Source organism: Erythrolamprus reginae, chromosome 8, assembly GCF_031021105.1.
Source record: "Erythrolamprus reginae isolate rEryReg1 chromosome 8, rEryReg1.hap1, whole genome shotgun sequence".
In the NCBI taxonomy this organism is placed as follows: domain Eukaryota; kingdom Metazoa; phylum Chordata; class Lepidosauria; order Squamata; family Dipsadidae; genus Erythrolamprus; species Erythrolamprus reginae.
The window spans coordinates 48,290,039-48,312,939 of NC_091957.1; the positions used below are offsets into that span (position 1 = coordinate 48,290,039).

The 22,901-nt window shown below is 40.4% G+C and overlaps 1 protein-coding gene across 5 annotated transcripts in view; it reads right to left on the minus strand.

Moving 5' to 3' along the window:
- DIAPH2 (diaphanous related formin 2) overlaps positions 1-22,901 on the minus strand; it is a 372,666-nt gene that overhangs the window by 149,521 nt on the left and 200,244 nt on the right. For all 5 annotated transcript variants that reach the window (XM_070759878.1, XM_070759879.1, XM_070759876.1 and 2 more), the window contains one exon: positions 13,402-13,531. In XM_070759878.1, coding sequence (XP_070615979.1) covers positions 13,402-13,531 — 130 coding nt within the window. The remainder of the gene's footprint in view (positions 1-13,401; positions 13,532-22,901) is intronic.

The following is a 22,901-nucleotide window of genomic DNA, read 5'->3' on the forward strand; positions in this document are numbered from 1 at the left end:
ACCTCTTACGCTATACTCTCACTGATTACTTCTTCATAAATCAGGAGTTTGGGTCCTAAGACATATTTAATCCTGCTTCAAAATCTCTTACAATTCTATCTAGGTTAAACTATTACACACACTGCTGGTATTACAGGAAGCCTTAAAACACGGTTTTGGGGGGTTTTTTCTACAGTACTAATGAAATGTCCCTGGAAGAAATTTTGTTTTAGATTTCCGAGTTGTTTTATTTTGCATTTTCAAGAGGATTAGGAAAGGACATCTTCCCTGAATCAAGAGAAATAATGAGAGGCTCGGTGCATTCTGATTAGGAAAGCTTGTTAAAAGGAATCTGCATTAGAGCTAACAATGTAAAACTAAAGAGGATAATATTGTTTCACAACATTTTAATTAGCACTTCAGGAGTTACATGTTCTCCCTCCTCCTCAAATGTCAAAGTTCTTCCACTTTACACTACTCATTAATACAGCAGAGGAAAAACAGAGCACTCAAGTTCAAAAAGTCTTAGTTTAACAGAGGCGCCATTTTTATTTTTTAATTTTTTTTAACGTACCGCGGATCTTTGCAATGCAAAGCATGAAAAGTCTGAATGAACCGGAATCAGCACCATATCAAGACAATAATTGCTGAAGGTTCCAGGTTGATCGTTTTAACATGAATGAAATTCAAATGGTTTTCATTTGATGAGCGCTTTGCAAGAATCGTAAACTAGAGGAAGATTTGCTTTCGGTTTATAATGTGTAAGTCAGGCAATTTATTTGGGTTTAACTATATTGCAGAATAATGAAGATTAGTTTTGGGCTATTATGAATATCACCAGACCTGGGTGTGCCTGCTGTTAAAAAGAAAACAAACAAAAGCTTGCTTTGGATATTCTATTTAAAATAGAATAAATAGAATGTGGTTTGGCGGGCCCCAGGGGAAGAGCCTTCTCTGTGGCGGCCCCGGCCCTCTGGAATCAACTCCCCCCAGAGATTAGAACGGCCCCCACCCTCCTTGTCTTTCGCAAATTACTCAAGAACCACCTTTATCGCCAGGCATGGGGGAACTGAGACATCCTCCCCCAGGCTTTTATATTTTATGTTTGGAATGTATGTGTTGTATGGTTTTAAATTGTTGGGGTTTTAGATATGTTTTATTTTAATATTAGATCTGTCTCACTGTTATATTGTTTTTGTATTACTGTTGTGAGCCGCCCCGAGTCGTCGGAGAGGGGCGGCATACAAATCTAATAAATCAAATTTTTAAAAAGAATCCGTAAAAGAAAATTTTACTAAACCATACATATCTCTCAATCATTCATGGCCGAATCAAGGCCGTAATCTAACAGCCCCAGGCTTGCCAGAAAAGTCAGGTATTAACGGCTTTCTGGAAGGCCAGTAAGATGGGGGTAGTGCGGTTCTCCAAGGGCAGTTTCACAGCATTAGAGCCGCCACAGAGAAGGCCCTTCCCTGAGGCCCCACCAATCAACATTTTTTGGTACACGGGACCTGGAGAAGACCAACTCTGTGTGACCTCATTGGCTGCTGGGAGGTAGAAGGTAGAAGGTGGTTCCGTAGGTAGTCTGGTCCTAAACCATGTAGGGCTTTAAAGGTGACAACCATTAATTGCATCCAAAGACCAACTGGAAGTCAATGCAACTCGCAGCGAGTTGGAGTTATGTGGGTGCAATCACAGCTGCATTTTGGACCGGTTGAAGTCTCCGAACGCTTTTCAAGGGTCGCCCCATGTAGAGCACATTGCAATAGTTATTATTTCAGAAGTTGTGGAAAGCAGTATCACAAAAAGTAGCATGGTAGATTTCATAATCTGGAAATCCAGACAGATGGAAGAACAAAACCAATCTATCCACTTACACAAACAGGGCAATGAAGGCAATTAAGGTGCTGATCAGATAAAGAGAAACAGGAATGGAAGGCTATGTACACCAATGTTTTTCAACTAGTGTGCCGTGAGACATAGTTAGGTGTGCCATGGGGAAATTAAACATGGGTCCCCAAACTACGGCCTGCGTGCTGGATACGGCCTGCGGAGGCCATTTATCTGGCCCGCCTCCAGTCGCCTCCATCCGAACACAAACATTCCCTTCACAATCCCTCCAGCTATCAGTGACAGGAAGAGTGGAAGCACAGGGAAAACTCACTGACCAATCACCTTCTGGGATTCATCCCGACCACAAGCGATGAACCAATAAGGAGTTTCCGAAAGGCAAGGAGGGTGGGGGCAATCCTAATCTCTGGGGGGAACTGGTTCCAGAGGGTCAGAGCCACCACAGAGAAGGCTCTTCCCCTGGGTTTAGTCGACGGGACCCGGAAAAGGACAACTCTGTGGGACCTAACCAGTCGCTGGGATTCGTGCGGCAGAAGGCGGTCCCGGAGATATTCTGGCCCGATGCCATGAAGGGCTTTATAGGTCATAACCAACACTGTATAATATATGTATAATATGTACTGTGTTAGAGTGTCATTTTGGTTGGTGGTGTGCCCCAGGATTTTGTAAATGTAAAAAAATGTGCCGCGGCTCAAAAAAGATTGAAAATCACTGATGTACACAATGAAAAAAAAAGCAGATATGAGATATACAGATTCTGAATGTTATTTAAATCCATAGAGTTTGTTGAAACCATCTTTAGCTTCTGAGCGGGAGTAATAGGTTAATCACAATCTAGAAAATATAGGCTGCTATAAGATTTGTCTTCAAAATCTGCAAATATTCTACAGAGAGCAGAAGAGAAAGAGGAGAGGAGCTATTTTTAGCAATTTCAACAATGTATGTGTAATTTTCTCTCGCATAAAAGTATCGATATAAATTGAGAAATAGAAATCCAATTAGGAATTCTGACTTGTGAGATCTTTCTCATGATTTATTTATACGTACTGCCCACACTGTCTCAGCAACACGGTTAATCAGCTTTAAACTATCTACAACAGAGCATCCTTTTTAGTCAGTCGATACTCAGGGGTGAAATCCAACAGGTTCTAACAGGTTATGGAGAACTAGTAGCAGAAATTTTCAATTGTCCGGAGAACCAGTAGCAGGAATTTTGTGCAGTTCGGAGAATTGGCAAATACCGTATCTGGCTGGCCCCCAAATGGTGGGAATGGAGATTTTACAATATCCTTCCCCCAGGAGTTGGGAGGGAATGGGCATTTTGCAGTACCCTTCCCCTGCCATACCCACCAAGCCACGCTACACCACACATTGTGGTGTCAATACTAATAGCTCATAGCACTGTGTGTCTGTATCTATATATTTACTATACATATAGATAGAGCTGAAGGGATTGGATACTGTAGCCTAGAGGATGATTCTCTGCCTTACAAGGCAAAGGTTGCAGGTTCAAGTCCCAGTGAGGGTATGGCTAGCTGATGAGGCCAAAAGAAGGCCAAAATAGATCTATCCTAGTCTCCCTTTCCAAATCCTACACGGGAAGAAACCGGAATATGCCAAGACCATCATAGATATGTGTGTGTGTCTGTGTGTGTGTGTGTGTGTGTTTTCTGTTGGATCACCCTGGTACTGTATATTGAAGGAATGTCAATATACCAGGGTGATCCAACAGAAAAAGCATATAGCCCCTCCCTGGTACAAAGCTGAAGGTATCAGATCTGGTGGCCTAGAGGTTAATTCTCTGCCTTACAAGGCAGAAGCCCCAGGATCAAATCCCAGTAAGGGTATGGCTAGCTGATGAGGCCAGAATAAGGCCAAAATAGTGCTATCAGGGTGATTCGACACAAAATGTAACCCTTCCCTGGTACAGAGCTGAAGGGATTGGATACTGTAGCCTAGAGGATAATTCTCTGCCTTACAAGGCAAAGGTTGCAGGTTCAAGTCCCAGTGGGTATGGCTAGCTGATGAGGCCAAAATAAGGCCGAAATAGATCTATCCTAGTCTCCTTTAATTTTCAAATTCAGCTTAAGCATGTGACATATATATATATATATATATATATATATATATATATATATATGTGTCACATGTTTAAGCTGAATTTGAAAATTATATATATATATATATATATATATGTAGATTGTTCTGAGTTCGGGTTTCGTTTCGGTGAAATCACATCCACCATCATCAGGCTGAAGTTTCCAAGCTTCGTGCTGTTGTAAAATGGAATGTCTGCAACTGTCATTTCTTCCTAGTGTATAGTGTGGGGGTGGAGATTTGGTTTGAATGTAGCAAATAGATTGGGTGATTATGTTTCAGTGATCTGATTGGTTGGTGTAATCATAATTATTAGAAGGATTGACATGGTGATTTTATGAAGTGTTTTTTGTTTAAGGCTGGTTTCCAAATTTCAAAAGTCCAAAATCATAATTATTAGAAGGATTGAATGGTGATTTTTATGAAGTGTTTTTTTTGTTTAAGGCTGGTTTCCAAATTTCTGGTAGGCGGGACGTGTCATCTCTTTTATTCATGCAAAGGGGGCTCCTTTCAATTTCTATGGCTTCTAGGGCAATTCTTCTATATAAATTCTCTGTTTTGTGAAGTAATTTAGTTTTTTCAAAGTCAATTTTGTGCCCTGTTTTTTTAATGTGCTGGACAAGGGAGGAAGTCTTATCTTCTTTTTTAACTGCGTTCACATGTTCTGCAAGGCTTGCACTTACTCTTCGGTTGGTTTGTCCAATGTATGTGGCTGCACATGTTTTGCAAGGGATTTCATAGATTCCTTGGTATTCCAATTGGATTTTATCTTTGGGGCTCCTTAGGATATTAGATATTTTTTGGTTGGTGCAAAATGAAGTTTTGATGTTATGTTTGTGCAGGATTTTACTAATTTTGTCTGTGGTGCCCTTGATGTAAGGGAGGATGGTGGTACCATTGTCCTGTTCTTGATCTTGTTTTTTGGGGGGTGTCTCTTTTTTGATTAGATTTGTGATTGTTTTCTCTTCGAATCCATTAGAAATTAATACATCTTTGAGTTTGTTCAATTCAGTTTTTAAATGCTCATGGTCAGCTAAGCGTTTGGTTCTGGTGATGAGAGTTTTGGCCACTGAGGTGATTTGTGCGGGGTGGTGGTGTGAGTGTGCATTTAGATAACGGTTGGTATGGGTTTTCTTTTGGTAGATAGTGTGTCCTAGGCTGCCATTGGGTTTTTTATAGACCAGTACATCTAGAAAGGGAAGTTGATCATTGATTTCTGTTTCCATAGTAAACTGTATTTTGGGGTGTAGGCTGTTAAGATGTGTGAGGAAATTGTCTAGTTTTTCCTTACCATGTGGCCAAATTACAAAGGTATCATCAACATATCTCAGCCAAAGTTTAGGTTTGTATTTGGATTGCTCTAATGCATTATTTTCGAAATATTCCATATAGAGGTTGGCGATGACCGGTGAGAGAGGTGATCCCATGGGGGCTCCCTCTATCTGTTTATATCTTTGTTCATTATAGATGAAGTATGTATTGGTCAGGCAGTGGTTGGTAAGGTCTAGGATATATATATTTGTGGATTGTCAAGGGTATACTGAAGTTTGATTTACTTGGAGTTATATTATGTTAAGTGTTCCCTTTATTTTTTTGAGCAGTGTGTGTGTGTGTGTGTGTGTTTTCTTTTCTTTCTCATTTTCTTTCCTTTTCGCTGTCTCTCTCTCTTTTAATGTTTATTCAATATTAAAGTGCACTATGAAACCACTATATATTTGTATTTGTATTTCTCCTTTTCTTTATGTACCCCCTTCCCATTTATTTTCAAGAAAGATTATATTTTTATATTTTAAAAAAAATATTAATAGCTCAAAAGTTGAGGTTGAACAAATACCACTGAGTTTTGTGCTGGCAATAAGCACACCCAAAATCTCCGTTCATACATTCCCTGTGGATTTCTATGAATCATTTTTTTTTACTGATTACAAGTTATTTTCCTGAACATTTTGCATTTGAATATATTAATTAGCTCTCTCCCCCACAGCCCTCTATTTCTCTCTGTGTCTCTCTCTTTCCACAATAATTGTTAATACACATTGAGCATTTCGAGCGTAGCAAAGATCGTTACAGTCTTTATGGTATAAAAAAATAAAAAGAATATCAACATATCCTATTTAAAGATGTAAATCACTAAATCCCAACCAGTTCTCTCCTGATGTTTCTCCTATTTTAAATGAAGTTATTGATTGCAATCAATTGTGTAATTCCACAAGCACACCACAGTCCCTGCTTGGTAAATCCTTTCTTTTTTTTTAATCCCTGCAAAAGTGTGACATCCAATATTCTGATTTCCCCTGTGCAAGGCACTAAATGATTCCTTGTGATTTCATTACACTGATCTCTGCTTATGTTGGTTGTACGTTAATCAATTTTTGTGCACCTACGTGTGGAGTAATTTCAACTCTTCTTGGCTGCATTGTTAAGTCCTGAACATTTTTTTCAAAATCACCATTAGGCTAAATCTAGCGCTTCCTATTGTCTTCAAGAATATTTATTTATTATTTATTTATTTATTGGATTTGTATGTCGCCCCTCTCCGGAGACTCGGGGCGGCTAACAGCAACAATAAGACAGTGTACAATAGTAATTCAATGCTAAGAACGATTAAAAACCCATTAATATAAAAAACCAAACATACATACAAACATACCATGCATAGAATTGTAAAGGCCTAGGGAGAAAAAGGATCTCAATTCCCCCATGCCTGAAGGCAGAGGTGGGTTTTAAGAAGCTTATGGAAGGCAAGGAGGGTAGGGGCGATTCTAATTCAATTTATACATGGTATGCTTGTGTGTGTGTCTGTTAGTATATGGGGTTCTTTTAAATCTTTAATATTTTAATGTTATTTGGATTATTTATGATTTGTTCTATCTTGTTGTGAGCCGCCCCGAGTCTTCGGAGAGGGGCGGCATACAAATCTAAATAATAAAATAAATAAATAATAATAATAAATAATCTTTGGGGGGAGTTGGTTCCAGAGGGCCAGGGCCGCCACAGAGAAGGCTTTTCCCCTGGGTCCCGCCAAGCGACATTGTTTGGTTGAAGGGACCCGGAGAAGATCCACTCTGTGGGACCTAACTGGTCGCTGGGATTCGTGCAGCAGAAGGCGGTCCCTGAGATAATCTGGTCCGGTGCCATGAAGGGCTTTATAGGTCATAACCAACACTTTGAATTGTGACCGGAAACTGATCAGCAACCAATGCAGACTGTGGAGTGTTGGTGTAATATGGGCATATTTGGGAAAGCCCATGATTGCTCTCGCAGCTGCATTCTGCACGATCTGAAGTTTCCAAACATTTTTCAAAGGTAGCCCCATGTAGAGAGCGTTACAGTAGTCGAGCCTCGAGGTGATGAGGGTATGAGTGACTGTGAGCAGTGACTCCTGGTCCAAGTAGGGTTGCAACTGGTGCACAAGGCGAACCTGGGCGAACGCCCCCCTCGCCACAGCTGAAAGATGTTTCTCTAATGTGAGCTGTGGGTCAAGGAGGACGCCCAATATCTTAGGACTATCATTTATTATCAAAAAGGCTTAAAAGAACTTTTTAACACATAGCTCCCAGAAGTCGGTATTTTAGTTTTACAGTATAATATAAAGAATTCCGAGGCATCTAGAAGAGATCAAGATGTATTATTGCTGAAGCTTCTATGTATATCAAGATTGTGATACAACTCTGTTATTGGGAATGATGTACCTGTCAACCAAAGACAGAACATTTTATCTTGTGATAATTCGTTGGCAAAGAATGCTCTTCCCAGAGAAATTTCTCTTTATCTATTCAAGCAGGTATCATAATATTCCCTGACTTTAAAAAAAAAAAAAGCCTAGAGCTTAATTTTCTATGATTTAGGCTATTATCGATTCCACTTTTATATATTGCTTGTAATATTTGTCTTTTGTTATATATTTGATTTTATTTACTGTGGCTTATGCAATGGTCTGATCCAACAGCCCTCCGATTGACTTACGGTACATTCCCTTCTGCACTAAAAGGTTAAAAACATATAATGAAACAAAAATGCATAATGATAGTGTTAATAATCAATAGTACCTGAAGAAGAAAGTAGAAATACTTGGGGGGCCGAGGTAATTTATCTTAGATGTTCACGTATACACGATTGCTTATAATAATAACTGGCAAGCGTCCTTGAGATGTTGTACTTTAAATGAGGCATGCAATACCAGGAGATTTGAACATCTGGAAGTTATATTATATTATATTATATTATATTATATTATATTATAATATTATATTTACATAAAATTCATGTCTGCCTGAATATCTCAATTTTATAATATTCAATTTTTTAAAAAAAATAAAGCTTCTTTTTGAGGCAAGGACAGCTGGCAAAGATTATATGCACACACACACACACACACACATACACAAACATATACAGTGATCCCCCGATCATTGCGAGGGTTCCGTTCCAGGACCCCTAGCAATGATCGGGTTTTCGCGAAGTAGCGCTGCGGAAGTAAAAACACCATCTGCGCATGCGCAGATGGTGTTTTTACTTCCGCAGCACTAGCGAGGAGCCGAAGATTGGGGTTCCTGGGAAGGGGACTCAGCTGGGAAGCGGCGCTGGGGTTTCCCCACTGCCCACGCAAACTTCTCGCTGCCGCTCGCCCCGCCCTTCGCCCGCCCACGCCGCTTGCTCGCGCCGCTTCCCAGCTGAGTCCTGAAGCGAATTCGCTTCAGGACTCAGCTGGGAAGCGGCGAGAATGAACGGCGTGGGCGGGCAAAGGGCGGGCGGGCGGCGGACAAGCCGTTCGCTTGGGCCGCTCGCTCGGGCCGCTTCCCAGCTGAGTCCTGAAGCGAATTCGCTTCAGGACTCAGCTGGGAAGCGGCGAGAATGAACGGCGTGGGCGGGTGAAGGGCGGGCGGGCGGTGGACAAGCCGTTCGCTCGTGCTCGCTCGCGCCGCTTCCCAGCTGAGTCCTGAAGCGAATTGGCTTCAGGACTCAGCTGGGAAGCGGCGAGAATGAACGGCGTGGGCGGGCGAAGCGGCGAGAATGAACGGCGTGGGCGGGCGAAGGGTGGGCGGGCGCACGGGCAGGCAGGTGGCGGACAAGCCGTTCACTCGCGCCGCTCACTCGCGCCGCTTCCCAGCTGAGTCCTGAAGCCAATTCGCTTCAGGACTCAGCTGGGAAGCGGCGAGAATGAACGGCGTGGGCGGGCGAAGGGCGGGCGCCGCTCGCCCTCCCGCCAGCAAGAGGGGGAAGACCTAGGGAAGCTGCCCAGCAGCTGATCTGCCCGGCACCATCTACGCATGTGTGCCCATAGAAAAAAGGGCGTGCATGCGCAGATGATGTTTTTACTTCCGGGTTGCAAAATCGCCATATAGCCATTTCGTAATGATCGGGGTCGCAATACCCGGGGGATCACTGTACATACATACACACACATACTTTGGGGGGGGGGGCAAAAATACAGAAATGATATACTCTAAATCACAGGTGTCGAACTCAGCTTCATTGAGGGCCACTTCTGGGTTGTGTTTGACCTGGGGGGGGGATGGGATGGGCGTGGCCAGGGGGGGGCATGGCCAACTCAACATCACTCATGCCAGGAGTACCTGTGGTGGCCTGACTGCTCCGCCAGTGAAACAGAGCTCGCGAGGGCTGTCGCCAGTGCTCCCAAGTTCTATTTTCGCTGGCAGAGGCATTGGGAATGGGTCCTTCGCTGTTTTCAGGCGAAACCTAGGCACCCCGCCAGCTGGATCTGAGCCAGGCTTTGAGTTTGACAACCCTGCTCTAAATTGAGACATTTGTTTGTCACTGTCCCAATGTCACATAGATCTTATATTGCTTAGCTTTTTGCCATTCGCTACCACCCCTATCCAAGGACAATATGAAACTATAATAATGGGAATCCTTTGAAAAATAAGATGTGTGTGTGTGTGTGACAAGGATTTCCCATATTTAATCCACTATGGATTGTGAAACATGAATGCCAACTATTATGTAGAGTACTTAAGCTTTGAAGTTGCCAAGCATGCAAGAATTTCCACTGCTTATCAAATAAGTACGGTCCTGGGAAATGTAGTTTTTAAAATTTATTTATTTAAGAGTTTCTTGAATAGATCCAAAGATTTCATAGGTGGATGGGTGGATGGATAAATGGATGGATAAATGGATGGATAAATGGATGAATGGGTGGGTGAACGGACGGATAATAGGGAAAAAACATACGCAACTCAACTTCATACTCAACTTCAAACTCAACTTCATATTCAAAGTCTTAAGGAAGATAGGATTTCAGATTCCTAAATTTTTCTCACTTTTATTGGTGCAGTGGTTTTAATTAAACTTTACCAACATCTTTTGTTTAATACCTTGAGCTGACTTTTTAACACTTCAGAGGTTTTAGATGAAACTGCCAAACCTACCTAATATGATGGTAATGTTTGTATGTGGGTGGGTGTAATCTTAAAAATAACTTACTTACATATGTATTATACTAAAGAAAAGATCATCTTTGGTCACTATTTCATGCCAGAACCCTGCTATAATTTACAGCTGGATGATGGAACATCTAGCTACAAGAACATTTTCCCTAATACTGACCTCCTACAATTCAGATACAAAACTTTCCTGAAGAATAATTAGCATAAGCCGCAGCACCATGGTGAAAATTCATAAAAGCTATGCAACGTTCTGCAATAGGGAATCGACCATCTGTTTCTAATTACATAAGTGATGGCAAACACTGTTAAATTCATTACATTTAATTGATAAGACCCACATTTAACCTAATCTGAATTCAATTTAGAAACCACCTTCATATTTTATCCATGTGTGCATATAGATTTGATGGCCAAAATGTTCTGATGTCAGATTTTAGGCTAGTAACAGCTAGACACATCATTGTCAAGGCAAATGATGTCCTTTGGGATCATAGGAAAACAAGATTGATTTTTGTAGACTACCGTATTTTTCGGAGTATAAGACGCACCGTAGTATAAGATGCACCTTAGTTTTTTGGGAGGAAAATAGGGAAATGTATCTGCTTACCAGGTATTCATCTGGCTAGCATCCTTAGCCTGGTCACCTTCAGCAAATTATTTTATCCCCTGGTTAGGGCTTTAAAAAACCTTTATTCTAAGAGAGTAACAATGAAAGAGCTTGCAAGCCAGTAAGAGCTGAGAACATCATTAGCATCTGGAAAGAAAAGGTCAGAGCAAGTAGAGCAATGGGGAAAACCCTGGAAAGACTTAAGGCTTGGAAAACCATCTTCTTTGCAGAGAGTTAACAATTTATTTATTTATTTTATTTTTATTCATTTATTTTGTCCAATACACAATAATACACAATGAAGGTAATAGAGGACACCTTCGAGGAAATAGAATTAGAGAAAGAATAGAAGAGAGAGTATAGGATAAAATAATCAATGAGAGAATAGAAGAATAGAATAGAAATAGAAAGAGCTTGCAAGCCAGTAAGAGCTTGGAACATTATTAGCACCTGGAAAGAAGCAGTCAGAGCAATGGGAAAAACCCTAGAAAGACTCAAGGCTTAGAAAACATTATTCATGGAGAGTAACAATGAAAAAGCTTGCAACCAATAAGAGCTGGGAACATTGTTAGCACCTGGTTAGGGCTGGAAAGAAACATACTTGGAGCAAGTTAGAGTAATGGGAAAAAACCCTGCAAAGACTCAGGGCTTGGAAATCATTATTCACAGAGACAAACAATGAAAGAGCCTGCAAGTTAAGAGCTGGGAAGACTGTTAGCAGCTAGTTAGGGCTGGGGGGAAAAAAAGCTACGTTCAGAATATAAGACCCACCCTAATTATCCACCCCTTTTAGGGAGGGGGAGATGTGTCTTATACACTGAAAAATACGGTACATATCTATTATAACTTTCGGCATTTTGCAAACCCTTTCTTTTTTTCCAAAAGGTGGATGGGTGGAAAATTGGACAGTTTTTTTTAAAAAAATCTTTTTATCCCGAGGTGAGACGTGCGTTTAATTTTGCTAAAGCCCTGATTTTAATAATTCAATCAGATGAGAAAAATAGAACATGGCAATTGCACATAAAGATAAGAAACGAAATGTTTGAGATGGTTAACGAGTTGAAAGGTGACTCATCTGTGCTTCAAAGGACTTTGCTGTAACTTTTCATCCCTGCAGCTCTCAAAGATTTTGGTCTCAGCATCACTTTACATTCTTAAAAATGATCAAGAGCACCCAAAGAGTTTGGCTCATCTGGGTCAGGCTGTATCTGCCAATATTTATTGGTTTAATGTCTATGGAGATTTTCAGTCATCCAGATCTTGGCTGTCCAAAAAGTGCTTTTTTCAAAAGGTAACTGAACTTCCTTTATTTTATTTTATTTATTTATTTATTTTGTCCAATACACAATGAGGGTTTTAGTGGGTATATACCTATATACATAGAAACATAGAAGTCTGACAGCAGAAAAAGACCTCATGGTCCATCTAGTCTGCCCTTATACTATTTTCTGTATTTTATCTTAGGATGGATATATGTTTATCCCAGGCATGTTTAAATTCAGTTACTGTGGATTTATCTACCACGTCTGCTGGAAGTTTGTTCCAAGCATCTACTACTCTTTCAGTAAAATCATATTTTCTCATGTTGCTTTTGATCTTTCCCCCAACTAACTTCAGATTGTGTCCCCTTGTTCTTGTGTTCACTTTCCTATTAAAAACACTTCCCTCCTGGACCTTATTTAACTCGTTAATATATTTAAATGTTTCGATCATGTCCCCCCTTTTGTCTCCTATTACGATACTTAATTCTATACTAAAGCAAATTATTTGGTTTCTAGAAAAAGCTAGAAAAAGAACTGCTACCTTGTTTCCCCGAAAATAAGACGTACCCCGAAAGTAAGGTATGTCAGAGTTTTTGCAGAATTTGCTAATATAAGGCACCCCCCCGAAAATAAGGTGTAGTCAAGTTTACATACGGTACGGTGGAAAACCATTCAAAGCTGTTCATAGCGGTACCGTAATAATGTGGCGTCCCCTGCTGCCCCCTTCCATCGCTTTGTACCGTCCAGCACAGCAGACACAGTCTGCTGCTGTCTCACCACCATTACGGTCTCCACTACATTTGCGTAGACTGTAGTTCCTCTGGTGGCCGGAAGCTGCAATAGCGGGAGTATACTGTTGTACCATATAAGTGCCGTTGTTTGTGTGTGTGGGTGCCATACTAACAGGTACCGTACCGTAATCAGTGTACCGTACAGTACACTTTCTTTGGGGGTGTCAGCTTTTCTGCCTGTGAATTTGTCTTATTTGAGAAATATAAGGCACCCCCCGAAAATAAGACATAGCACAACTTTTGGAGCAAAAATTAATATAAGACACTCTTATTTTCGGGGAAACATGGTAGTGTTACCCATCAATACAGTTGGCAAAGTCACACAAGGAACAAATTCAACGTTCAAAAGACCTTCCACATGTTAAGCAGATCAAAATTACCCCCACGTTTTTTATCTTTTGATCTACCTTTGCTTGCACTTTCTACATGTACAAGTTCATCGGGGAATTTTAGGATGTCTTGATATTTCTCTTCACAAATATCAGCCAGGAAATGAAGCAGGGTTGATTTTTGATCAGATGATTTTGTGTCTCTAATCTGCAAAAATGGAGAAAAAAAAACACAAGAAAGTGATGAAACATGGTTTCTTAGGATTTTGCTACAAGAAAGCTTTTTCAACATATGTTCTTGGATTTGCGTGCAAAGATAAATTAATTGCATTTGTAAGTTAACACGAATACGAAATGTGGGTTTAAAACAATATTTTTAAAGATCCCTTATTTGTGTGTGTGCCACATATTTATGTATGTATGTGTGTATATATATGTCACATGTTTTTTTTGCTGAATTTGAAAATTAAGGAAGACTAGGATAGATCTATTTCAGCCTTATTTTGGCCTCATCAGCTAGCCATATCCACTGGGACTTGAACCTGCAACCTTTGCCTTGTAAGGCAGAGAATTATCCTCTAGGCTACAGTATCCAATCCCTTCAGCTCTGCACCAGGGAAGGGTTACATATCTTTGTGTCGAATCACCCTGGTGTATTGAAGGAACATCACACACACACATACATACATACATACATACATACATACATACATACATACATATATATATATATATACTTTTAGCAGTTTATAATTTTACTTCTAATGTTCTTTGTTCATTCTGTGAAACAAAGTTGGAATTACAATAAATTCTTGCCAATGTGATATGTTCCTAATAAACAGACTTTAATGGACAATAATAATAATAATGCCTTGGAATTTTTATATTAAGGAAACTTAACATTATTCCAACTCTGACCAGGATCCAGAATCACACCCAATAAAAAGCAAGCTTGAAATATCCCCCACTTAGTCACATTCTCCAATCAATTCTCAGTCCATCAGTCCAGTAATTCCAAACTTTGTTCAAACCTAAATAATCTGGTTAATAAAAGTTCAACACTTGTGGGAATGCAATTATTCTAAGTTGATGACATACTTAACTCCACCCTCAACTCTGCCTACTTTTCTTATCCTTATCCTTGTCTTTATCCTTGTTCTTGTCCTTGCCCTTTCCTATTCCTAATTTTCTGTTATCTACCAGAATCATTTTTTTTCTTTGCCCAACACTGTGTACTTTGTTAAATAAGCATTTAAGCACTCCACGTACCTCTTCAAACCATTATTAAAAATGCTGAAGAGCACTAGACCTAAGGCTGAACCACGATGCACTCTATTCAACACTTCATTTCAGGTTGATGAGAATTTGCTATAAATATTATATGACTTTTGTTTTAAATGAGATGTGTGAATCTACTTAATAGACGTGACAACCAGCCCAAATTGAACGCACTAATCAGGATGTCTACCGCGTTTCGCATTGTTCGAATAGCAACAATTGTGAAAATGCTAAACAACCGCCAGTCAATTTATAGACGCCAAACTTTGAAAGCTACCACAACGACGTGGTAATCTCCTGACTACTAATGAGGCTGTGGGTTTATTCAAATACTCTATTTTTTCCCCCTGAACCATAGTTGTATAAATATTAACAGTTCAATGAATCAACAATCATGAATGCTTCAGTGCATATATCAAAACTACTACTTCTGCCCGCCAGCCTTGATGCAGTCCATGAATTCTAATGGACGTCTCTTTTATTTAAGCAAAATTAAGTCCTGCAATTCTCCGCCAAGGGTTGTTTACAAATTGCTGGTTTCTTCAACCATTCCACACGCCGCAGTGTAATATCCAGATAGATAATGTATTTTTAAGGGTTTGCAATCAACATAAAGATATTAGTTTTGTCGGTGGAACCAGACATGTTTAAGGCATAGCTTCCGAGATGTATCGGACCAGAATATCTCCGGGACCGCCTTCTGCCACACGAATCCCAGCGACCGGTTAGGTCCCACAGAGTTGGCCTTCTCCGGGTCCCGTCGACTAAGCAATGTTGTTTGGTGTGACCCAGGAGAAGAGCCTTCTCTGTGGCAGCCCTGACCCTCTGGAACCAGCTCCCCCCAGATATCAGAGTTGCCCCCACCCTCCTTGCCTTTCGCAAGCTCCTTAAAAGCCACCTCTGTCGTCAGGAAAATTGAAATTTCCCTTCCCCCTAGGCTTATAGAATTTATACATGGTATGCTTGTATGTATGAGTGGTTCTTTAAATTGGAGTTTTTTAGATTGTTTTTAATATTAGATTTGTTTACATTGTCTTTTTATATTGCTGTTAGCCGCCCCGAGTCTTTGGAGAGGGGCGGCATACAAATCTAATAAATACAAATACAAATTTGTTTCTACATCTGCTACTGAAAAGTGATATTTCCCAATGATCTAGGACAGTGATGGCAAACCTTTTTTTCCTAGGGTGCCGAAAGAGCGTGTGTACAAGCTATTGTGTATGCGCGAGTTCCCACATCCATAATTTAATGCCTGAGAAGGGTGAAAACAGCTTCCCCCACCTCCCGGAGGCCCTCTGGAGGCTGGAAACTGCCTACTTTCCAGCTTCTGGTGGGCCCAGTAGGCTCGTGTTTCACCCTCCCCAGGCTCTAAAGGCTTCCCTGGAGGCTCTATGGAAGCCAAAAACGCCCTCCCAGAGCCTCTGTGCAAACCAAAAACCAGCTGTTTGGCACACACATGCACATTGGAGCTGAGCTAGGGCAACTGCTTGTGTGCCATCAAATATGGCTCCACGTGCCATCTGTGGCACCCGTGCCATAGGTTTTTCCATCACTGATCTAGGATCAAAAGTGCCTAACAAAAGTCTTTACTCAACGACAAATGCCTGCCAATGCCTATACCTGCTGGAGACCGTATCCAGTTGAGTGTGAAGATTGGACAATGTGATGAGCTTGTGAGTGTGGGGCAGGGTTGTGAACTTTTAACTGGGTGGGGAACCTTGGAATCTTTCAGATTTGGGTTTCTCCAGATGTGCCAATATGACATCTCTAATAAACTGGAACTCTGAGAAACTTCTATCATCATCGGACCAGAATACCTCCGGGACCGCCTTCTGCCGCACGAATCCCAGCAACCGGTTAGGTCCCACAGGGTTGGCCTTCTCTGGGTCCCGTCGACTAAACAATGTCATTTGGCGGGACCCAGGAGAAGAGCCTTCTCTGTGGCGGCCCCAACCCTCTGGAACCAGCTCCCCCCAGAGATTAAAACTACCCCCACCCTCCTTGCCTTTTGTAAAGTTCTTAAGACCCAACTCTGCCATCAGGCATGGGGGAACTGAGACATCTCCCCCGGGCCTATACAGTTTATACATGGTATGTTTATGTGTATGTTTGCTTTTAATAATGGGGTTTTTAGTGTTTTTTAAATTATTAGATTTGTTCTTACATTGTTCTTGTTATTGTTGTGAGCCGCCCCGAGTCTACGGAGAGGGGCGGCATACAAATCTAATAAATAATAATAATAATAATAATAATAATAATAATAATAATAATAATCAGAGTTTTATTTCCTTGAGGGTGATTCTTGGAACCCTGACAAACTTCCCACCACAGGGATACCTATTTATCTACTTGCATTTATATGGTTTTGAACTGTTAGGGGAGCAGCAGCATTGTGTGGAGCTCAAGTCTCGAAGCCGGGTTTTTCAGCTGACAATCCCAGCATGTTTAACTGTCGAGCCGACGCACTCCGCTTTGTAAAAAAATAAGGCAAAAATAACACAAAAAGCAAGCCTCTTCATGGCCCAGTAAAAGCTACTCTGTCATATACATCTTTCTTTTAGTATTGTATGTTTTCATTTCGCCTTGCCAGTCATAACTACAACCTGTACTTAAGATTTACAACCCACAGACAATTTCCAACCATATATTAGTATCGTTATGTTTTTTAATTTGACATTTAGATTCAGCTGCACATCTTTTTTTATCATAATGACTATGAACTGTGACTTTTTAATTGCCCTTATTACAAGTTATGTTGGATAAATAAAATGATATGGATATACAATACAAGGAACAGATTAATCTTAAAACAATGCAGCCATCTTTCTAAAATAGATGTCTTCTCATTTTTATCCAGAGTACTATGATCTCGGCTGCCCTTGTTAATACATCTAGAGTAGCAGTGAAGAAAAGTAGCACCTTAACCACAGACTCAGATTTAGATATATTTTAGCTGCTATTTAGTAATGATGTCCTCGTGGAATTATCTATTTTCAACTCTAAAAGGAGATTAATATCTACATTAAAACAAAAGAAAGTACAGTGGTACCTTTACTTACAAACTTAATTTGTTCCGTGACCAGGTTCTTAAGTACAAAAGTTTGAAAGAAGAAGCAATTATTCCCATAGGAATCAATGTAAAAGCAAATAATGCATGCCATTGGGGTAACCACAGGGAGGGTGGAGGCCCTGTTTCCTCCCAGGAGATTCCTAGAGAGGCCCCACGGAGGCTTCTCCCTGCCTTTTCCGGCCATGTTTCTTCACAGGAGATTCCTAGAGAGGCCCCACAGAGGCTTCTCCCTGCCTTTTCCGGCCCCGTTTCCCCCCATGAGATTCCTAGAAAGGCCCCACGGAGCCTTCTCCCTGCCTTTTCTGGTTACAGTTTTGGAGGCTTGGGTTTGTAAGTGGAAAATGGTTCCTGAGAAGGGGCAAAAATAAATCTTGAACACCCGGTTCTTATCTAGAAAAGTTCATAAGTAGAGGCATTCGTAGGTAGAGGTACCATTGTACATGTTGCATTTTGGTAACTTTATAATCAAATCATAAAATATGTAAACAAGTTACCTTAAATATCCTCAATTTTCAAGGTTATTCTAAGACAAGGACATCATTTCTTATTCCCACTCACTTTAACATAAATATTATAGGACTAATCTCCCAGCAGAATGTATAGTTGGACCAAAAAAAAAAAAAGGATATATCCACTTAGCTACTTCATACAACTGAGATCTTACAGAAATTAGTCTTTAAAGATTTCAGATCCAGGAAAGGAAGCACTTATAACATAATAAAAAAGGCAAAACTAAAGACAATCTTCCCAATTCATTAATAAGAAACAGTGACTGATGTGGAGGGTACATCCACATTATAAATTTATTTCTTGATTAAAGTGATGTTCGTTATGGATTAACATTGACACAAATTTATTTGCTCTTTAATACTAGTGATTGAACACCAGAGAGAGAGAAATTACAAAAGCTTGGGCCAAACCCATTAGCTTGAGGGCCTGATTCAAATGTATATTGTATGTTTTCTAAAGAGTTCATTACAATTGTGATTCCTGATAGCACCCACCACAACAAAGCCGTCCCAACTACATTTTAAGATACTCAATCGACATTGCGATAGTTATCTCCTTGAAGTCCGGCACACGACATTTGGAGAAATGCACCCAGTAGAAACATAGAAACATAGAAGACTGACGACAGAAAAAGACTTCATGGTCCATCTAGTCTGCCCTTATACTATTTCCTGTATTTTATCTTACAATGGATATATGTTTATCCCAGGCATGTTTAAATTCAGTTAATGTGGATTTACCAACCACGTCTGCTGGAAGTTTGTTCCAAGCATCTACTACTCTTTCAGTAAAATAATATTTTCTCATTTTGCCTTTGATCTTTCCCCCAACTAACTTCAGATTGTGTCCCCTTGTTCTTGTGTTCACTTTCCTATTAAAAACACTTCCCTCCTGGACCTTATTTAACCATTTAACATATTTAAATGTTTCGATCATGTCCCCCCTTTTCCTTCTGTCCTCCAGACTAGACAGATTGAGTTCATTAAGTCTTTCCTGATACGTTTTATGCTTAAGACCTTCCACCATTCTTGTAGCCCATCTTTGGACCCGTTCAATTTTGTCAATATCTTTTTGTAGGTGAGGTCTCCAGAACTGAACGCAGTATTCCAAATGTGGTCTCACCAGCACTCTATATAAGGGGATCACAATCTCCCTCTTCCTGCTTGTTATACCTCTAGCTATGCAGCCAAGCATCCTACTTGCTTTTCCTACTGCCTGGCCACACTGCTCACCCATTTTGAGACTGTCAGAAATCACTACCCCTAAATCCTTCTCTTCTGAAGTTTTTGCTAACACAGGACTGCCAATGCAATACTCAGATTGAGGATTCCTTTTCCACAAGTGCATTATTTTACATTTGGAAACATTAAACTGCAGTTTCCATTGCTGTGACCATTTATCTAGTAAAGCTAAATCATTTACCATATTACAGACCCCTCCAGGAATATCAACCCTATTGCACACTTTAGAGTCATCGGCAAATAGGCAAACCTTCCCCTATGTCACTCACAGTAATTCATGCAGTATTAATGATGGGCGGAGGGCCATTAAATTAGGTTAATCCATGCTTGAATCATCTCTGTCTATGGATATGCAAAAGATTTAAATGGTAACTTTTTTTCATAACATGCTCTTTCAAATGCTGCTTTAATCTCCTTTCCCTACCCCTCGGCCCTCAATAGGTCTAGTATTGCTGTTGTTATACCTTTTCAGTTTGCATTAAAGCTATTACTTATTCTGCTGCAGCCGCTAAGGAAGATGTTATTTCCTTCCCAATTCAGTTGGATAATGGTCAGTGAAATTAAGCTGTGCTTTGGATTAGACCTCACGTTCTCATTTCCCCAGATTGGGTTCAAAGGGCTTATCACTGTTCTCTTCCCCCCCCCCCCACTCCATCTCTTCACACACACAAGCAAACACAAGCACATTAACCAAAAATGTCTGCGGTAGTTAGTTCCCCGCAGAAAAAAAATAAGGACACCTTCAATTTCTCAAATAGTAAACCGTGGGTTCCACGCAGTACACTATTCAAGGTATTAAATCAAAGCCCCGCAGAAAGAGAAACAAAAAATATAGAAAATATAAGGAAAATTAAAAATGCAAGAATCAGGGAAATGAGAAGGAAAATATTACGTAAGTGGTATTTTACTCCCGTTCAACTCGCACACTTTCAGCAGAATGTCAGGGGGAATTGTTGGCATGGGTGTCAAGATAAAGGAATCCCAGTGACCGATTAGGTCCCACAGAGTGGGCCTCCTCCGGGTCCCGTCAACTAAACAATGTCGGTTGGCGGGCCCCAGGGGGAGAGCCTTCTCTGTGGCGGCACCGACTCTCTGGAACCAACTCCCCCCCGGAGATCAGAACTGCCCCTACTCTTCCTGCCTTCCGTAAACTCCTCAAAACCCACCTTTGCCGTCAGGCATGGGGGAACTAAACATCTCCCCCTGGGCACATTTAATTTATACATGGTATGCCTGTGTGTGTGTCTGTTAGTATATGGGTTTTTTTAAATCTTTAAATATTTTAATTAATTGAATTATTTATGATTTGTTTTACACTTGTTGTGAGCCGCCCCGAGTCTTCGGAGAGGGGCGGTCATACAAATCCAAATAATAAATAAATAAATAAATAAAAGGAGTGTTTATGCATATGTTCTGGGAATGCCCGATTGTGCAGGAATTTTGGCAAAAAGTGAAAGAGGATATCAATAGAATGCTAAATATACAATGGGCAATCACTAAGGAAATGGCAGTACTAGTTAAAAGCAATGCGATGGGAGAATTTAGAGAAATAAAAAAAGCAGCAATAGAAAGCGCTCGGGCAGTAATAGTCTTTGGTTGGAAGGATGCGACAAAATGGACAATGCAAAATTGGTATAGGTACATGGTGGACCATATTCAATTTGAAATAATGGATAAAAGGATAAATTCGGATAATGAAACTGAGTTGGGGCAACTGATGGGACGGTGGGACAAGGTAAGACGATATATGACGAGCAGAATCCGAGACCAAGCTACAAGAAATAAATTGGAATCACTCTATAATATGTAAACAGATATATTGCTCTTGGGTCAAGTGGCCTATACAAGGAACACCCCCGATTTGGTGGTGGGGAATGTGTGTGTGTCTGGGTGGTGGGCACATTTCACTATGCACTGTTTTATGTTGTGTGTAATAAAAATTTGTTAAAAATTAATTAAAAAAAAAAAAGTTTAAAAAAAAAGAGAAACAAAAAAGCAGATTGGAAAATCTGACCTAAACTTCAACACTTTTCACCTTAGGTAGGATTGGGAATTAGAAGCAATATTTTAGTTTTTAAAGAGGGTGGGTCTTGTAATTGTTGTTTGTTTATTTGGAAATCAGTGCAGGAAAAAATGTAGGTAGCCTTCGACTTATGGAGCCCAAAATTTCTGTTGCTAAGCTAAAACAGATGCTAAATGAACTTTACTCCATTTTACTGTCCCTTTCCCCCCCCCCGCACAAATCTGTTAAGCAATTCAGCAGAATTATAAACGAACTCTAAGTTAACCCTATCTACCTTTCTTTATCTATCTATCTATCTATCTACCGTATTTCCCCAATTGCCTAGGTGGATCCCAGAGGATGCAAGCTAGTCCCGCAGGGTGTGGGCACAGCCAACTCTCGATCGCTCTCGTTCTCACAGCCAAGAGTGCCTGCCAGAAAAAGAGCGGCTCCTGGCATGCCCCCCCCCACTTTTCCTGGAAAGTAGTTGGGGGGTATTTGGGGGGGGGTCAGCATGCGCTGAAAAGTATGATTGGCCTTATTAAGGTCAAGGTATTATTTTCGGGGAAACATGGTATCTATCTTTCTTTCCTTCCTTCCTTCCTTCCTTCCTTCCTTCCTTCCTCTCTGCCTGCCTGCCTATCTATCTACCTACCTACCTACCTATCTATCTATCAATCATCTGTCTGTCTGTCTGTCTATCATCTCTCTCTCTCTCTCTATCTATCTGTATCTCTCTCTCTATCTATCTATCTATCTATCTATCTATATCTCTCTATCTCTCTATCTATCTATCATCTATCCATCTATTATCTATCTATCTATCTATCTATCTATCTATCTATCTATCTATCTATCTGTATCTCTCTCTCTCTCTCTAGCTATCTAGCTATCTGTATCTCTATCTATCTATCTATCTATCTATCTATCTATCTATCTATCTATCTATCTGTATCTCTCTCTCTCTCTCTATCTATCTATCTATCTATCTGTATCTCTATCTATCTCTCTCTCTCTAACTATCTAGCTATCTGTATCTCTATCTATCTATCTGTCTGTCTGTCTGTCTGTCTCTCTCTCTCTCTCTCTCTATCTATCTATCTATCTATCTGTATCTCTCTCTCTCTATCTATCTATCTGTATCTCTCTCTCTCTTTCTCTCTAGCTATCTAGCTATCTGTATCTCTATCTATCTATCTATCTATCTATCTATCTATCTATATATATATATATCTGTATCTCTCTCTCTCTTTCTATCTATCTATCTATCTCTCTATCTCTATATCTATCTATCATCTCTCTATCATCTATCTCTCCATCTCTCCATCTATCCATCCATCTATCTATCTCTATTTCTACCTCTACCTCTGTCTGTCTGTCTGTCTGTCTGTCTATCTACATACCTACCTACCTACCTACCTACCAATCACCAGTTCCTCTATATTTGTCACTATGGGTAGAACTTGGGAAGTAGAAG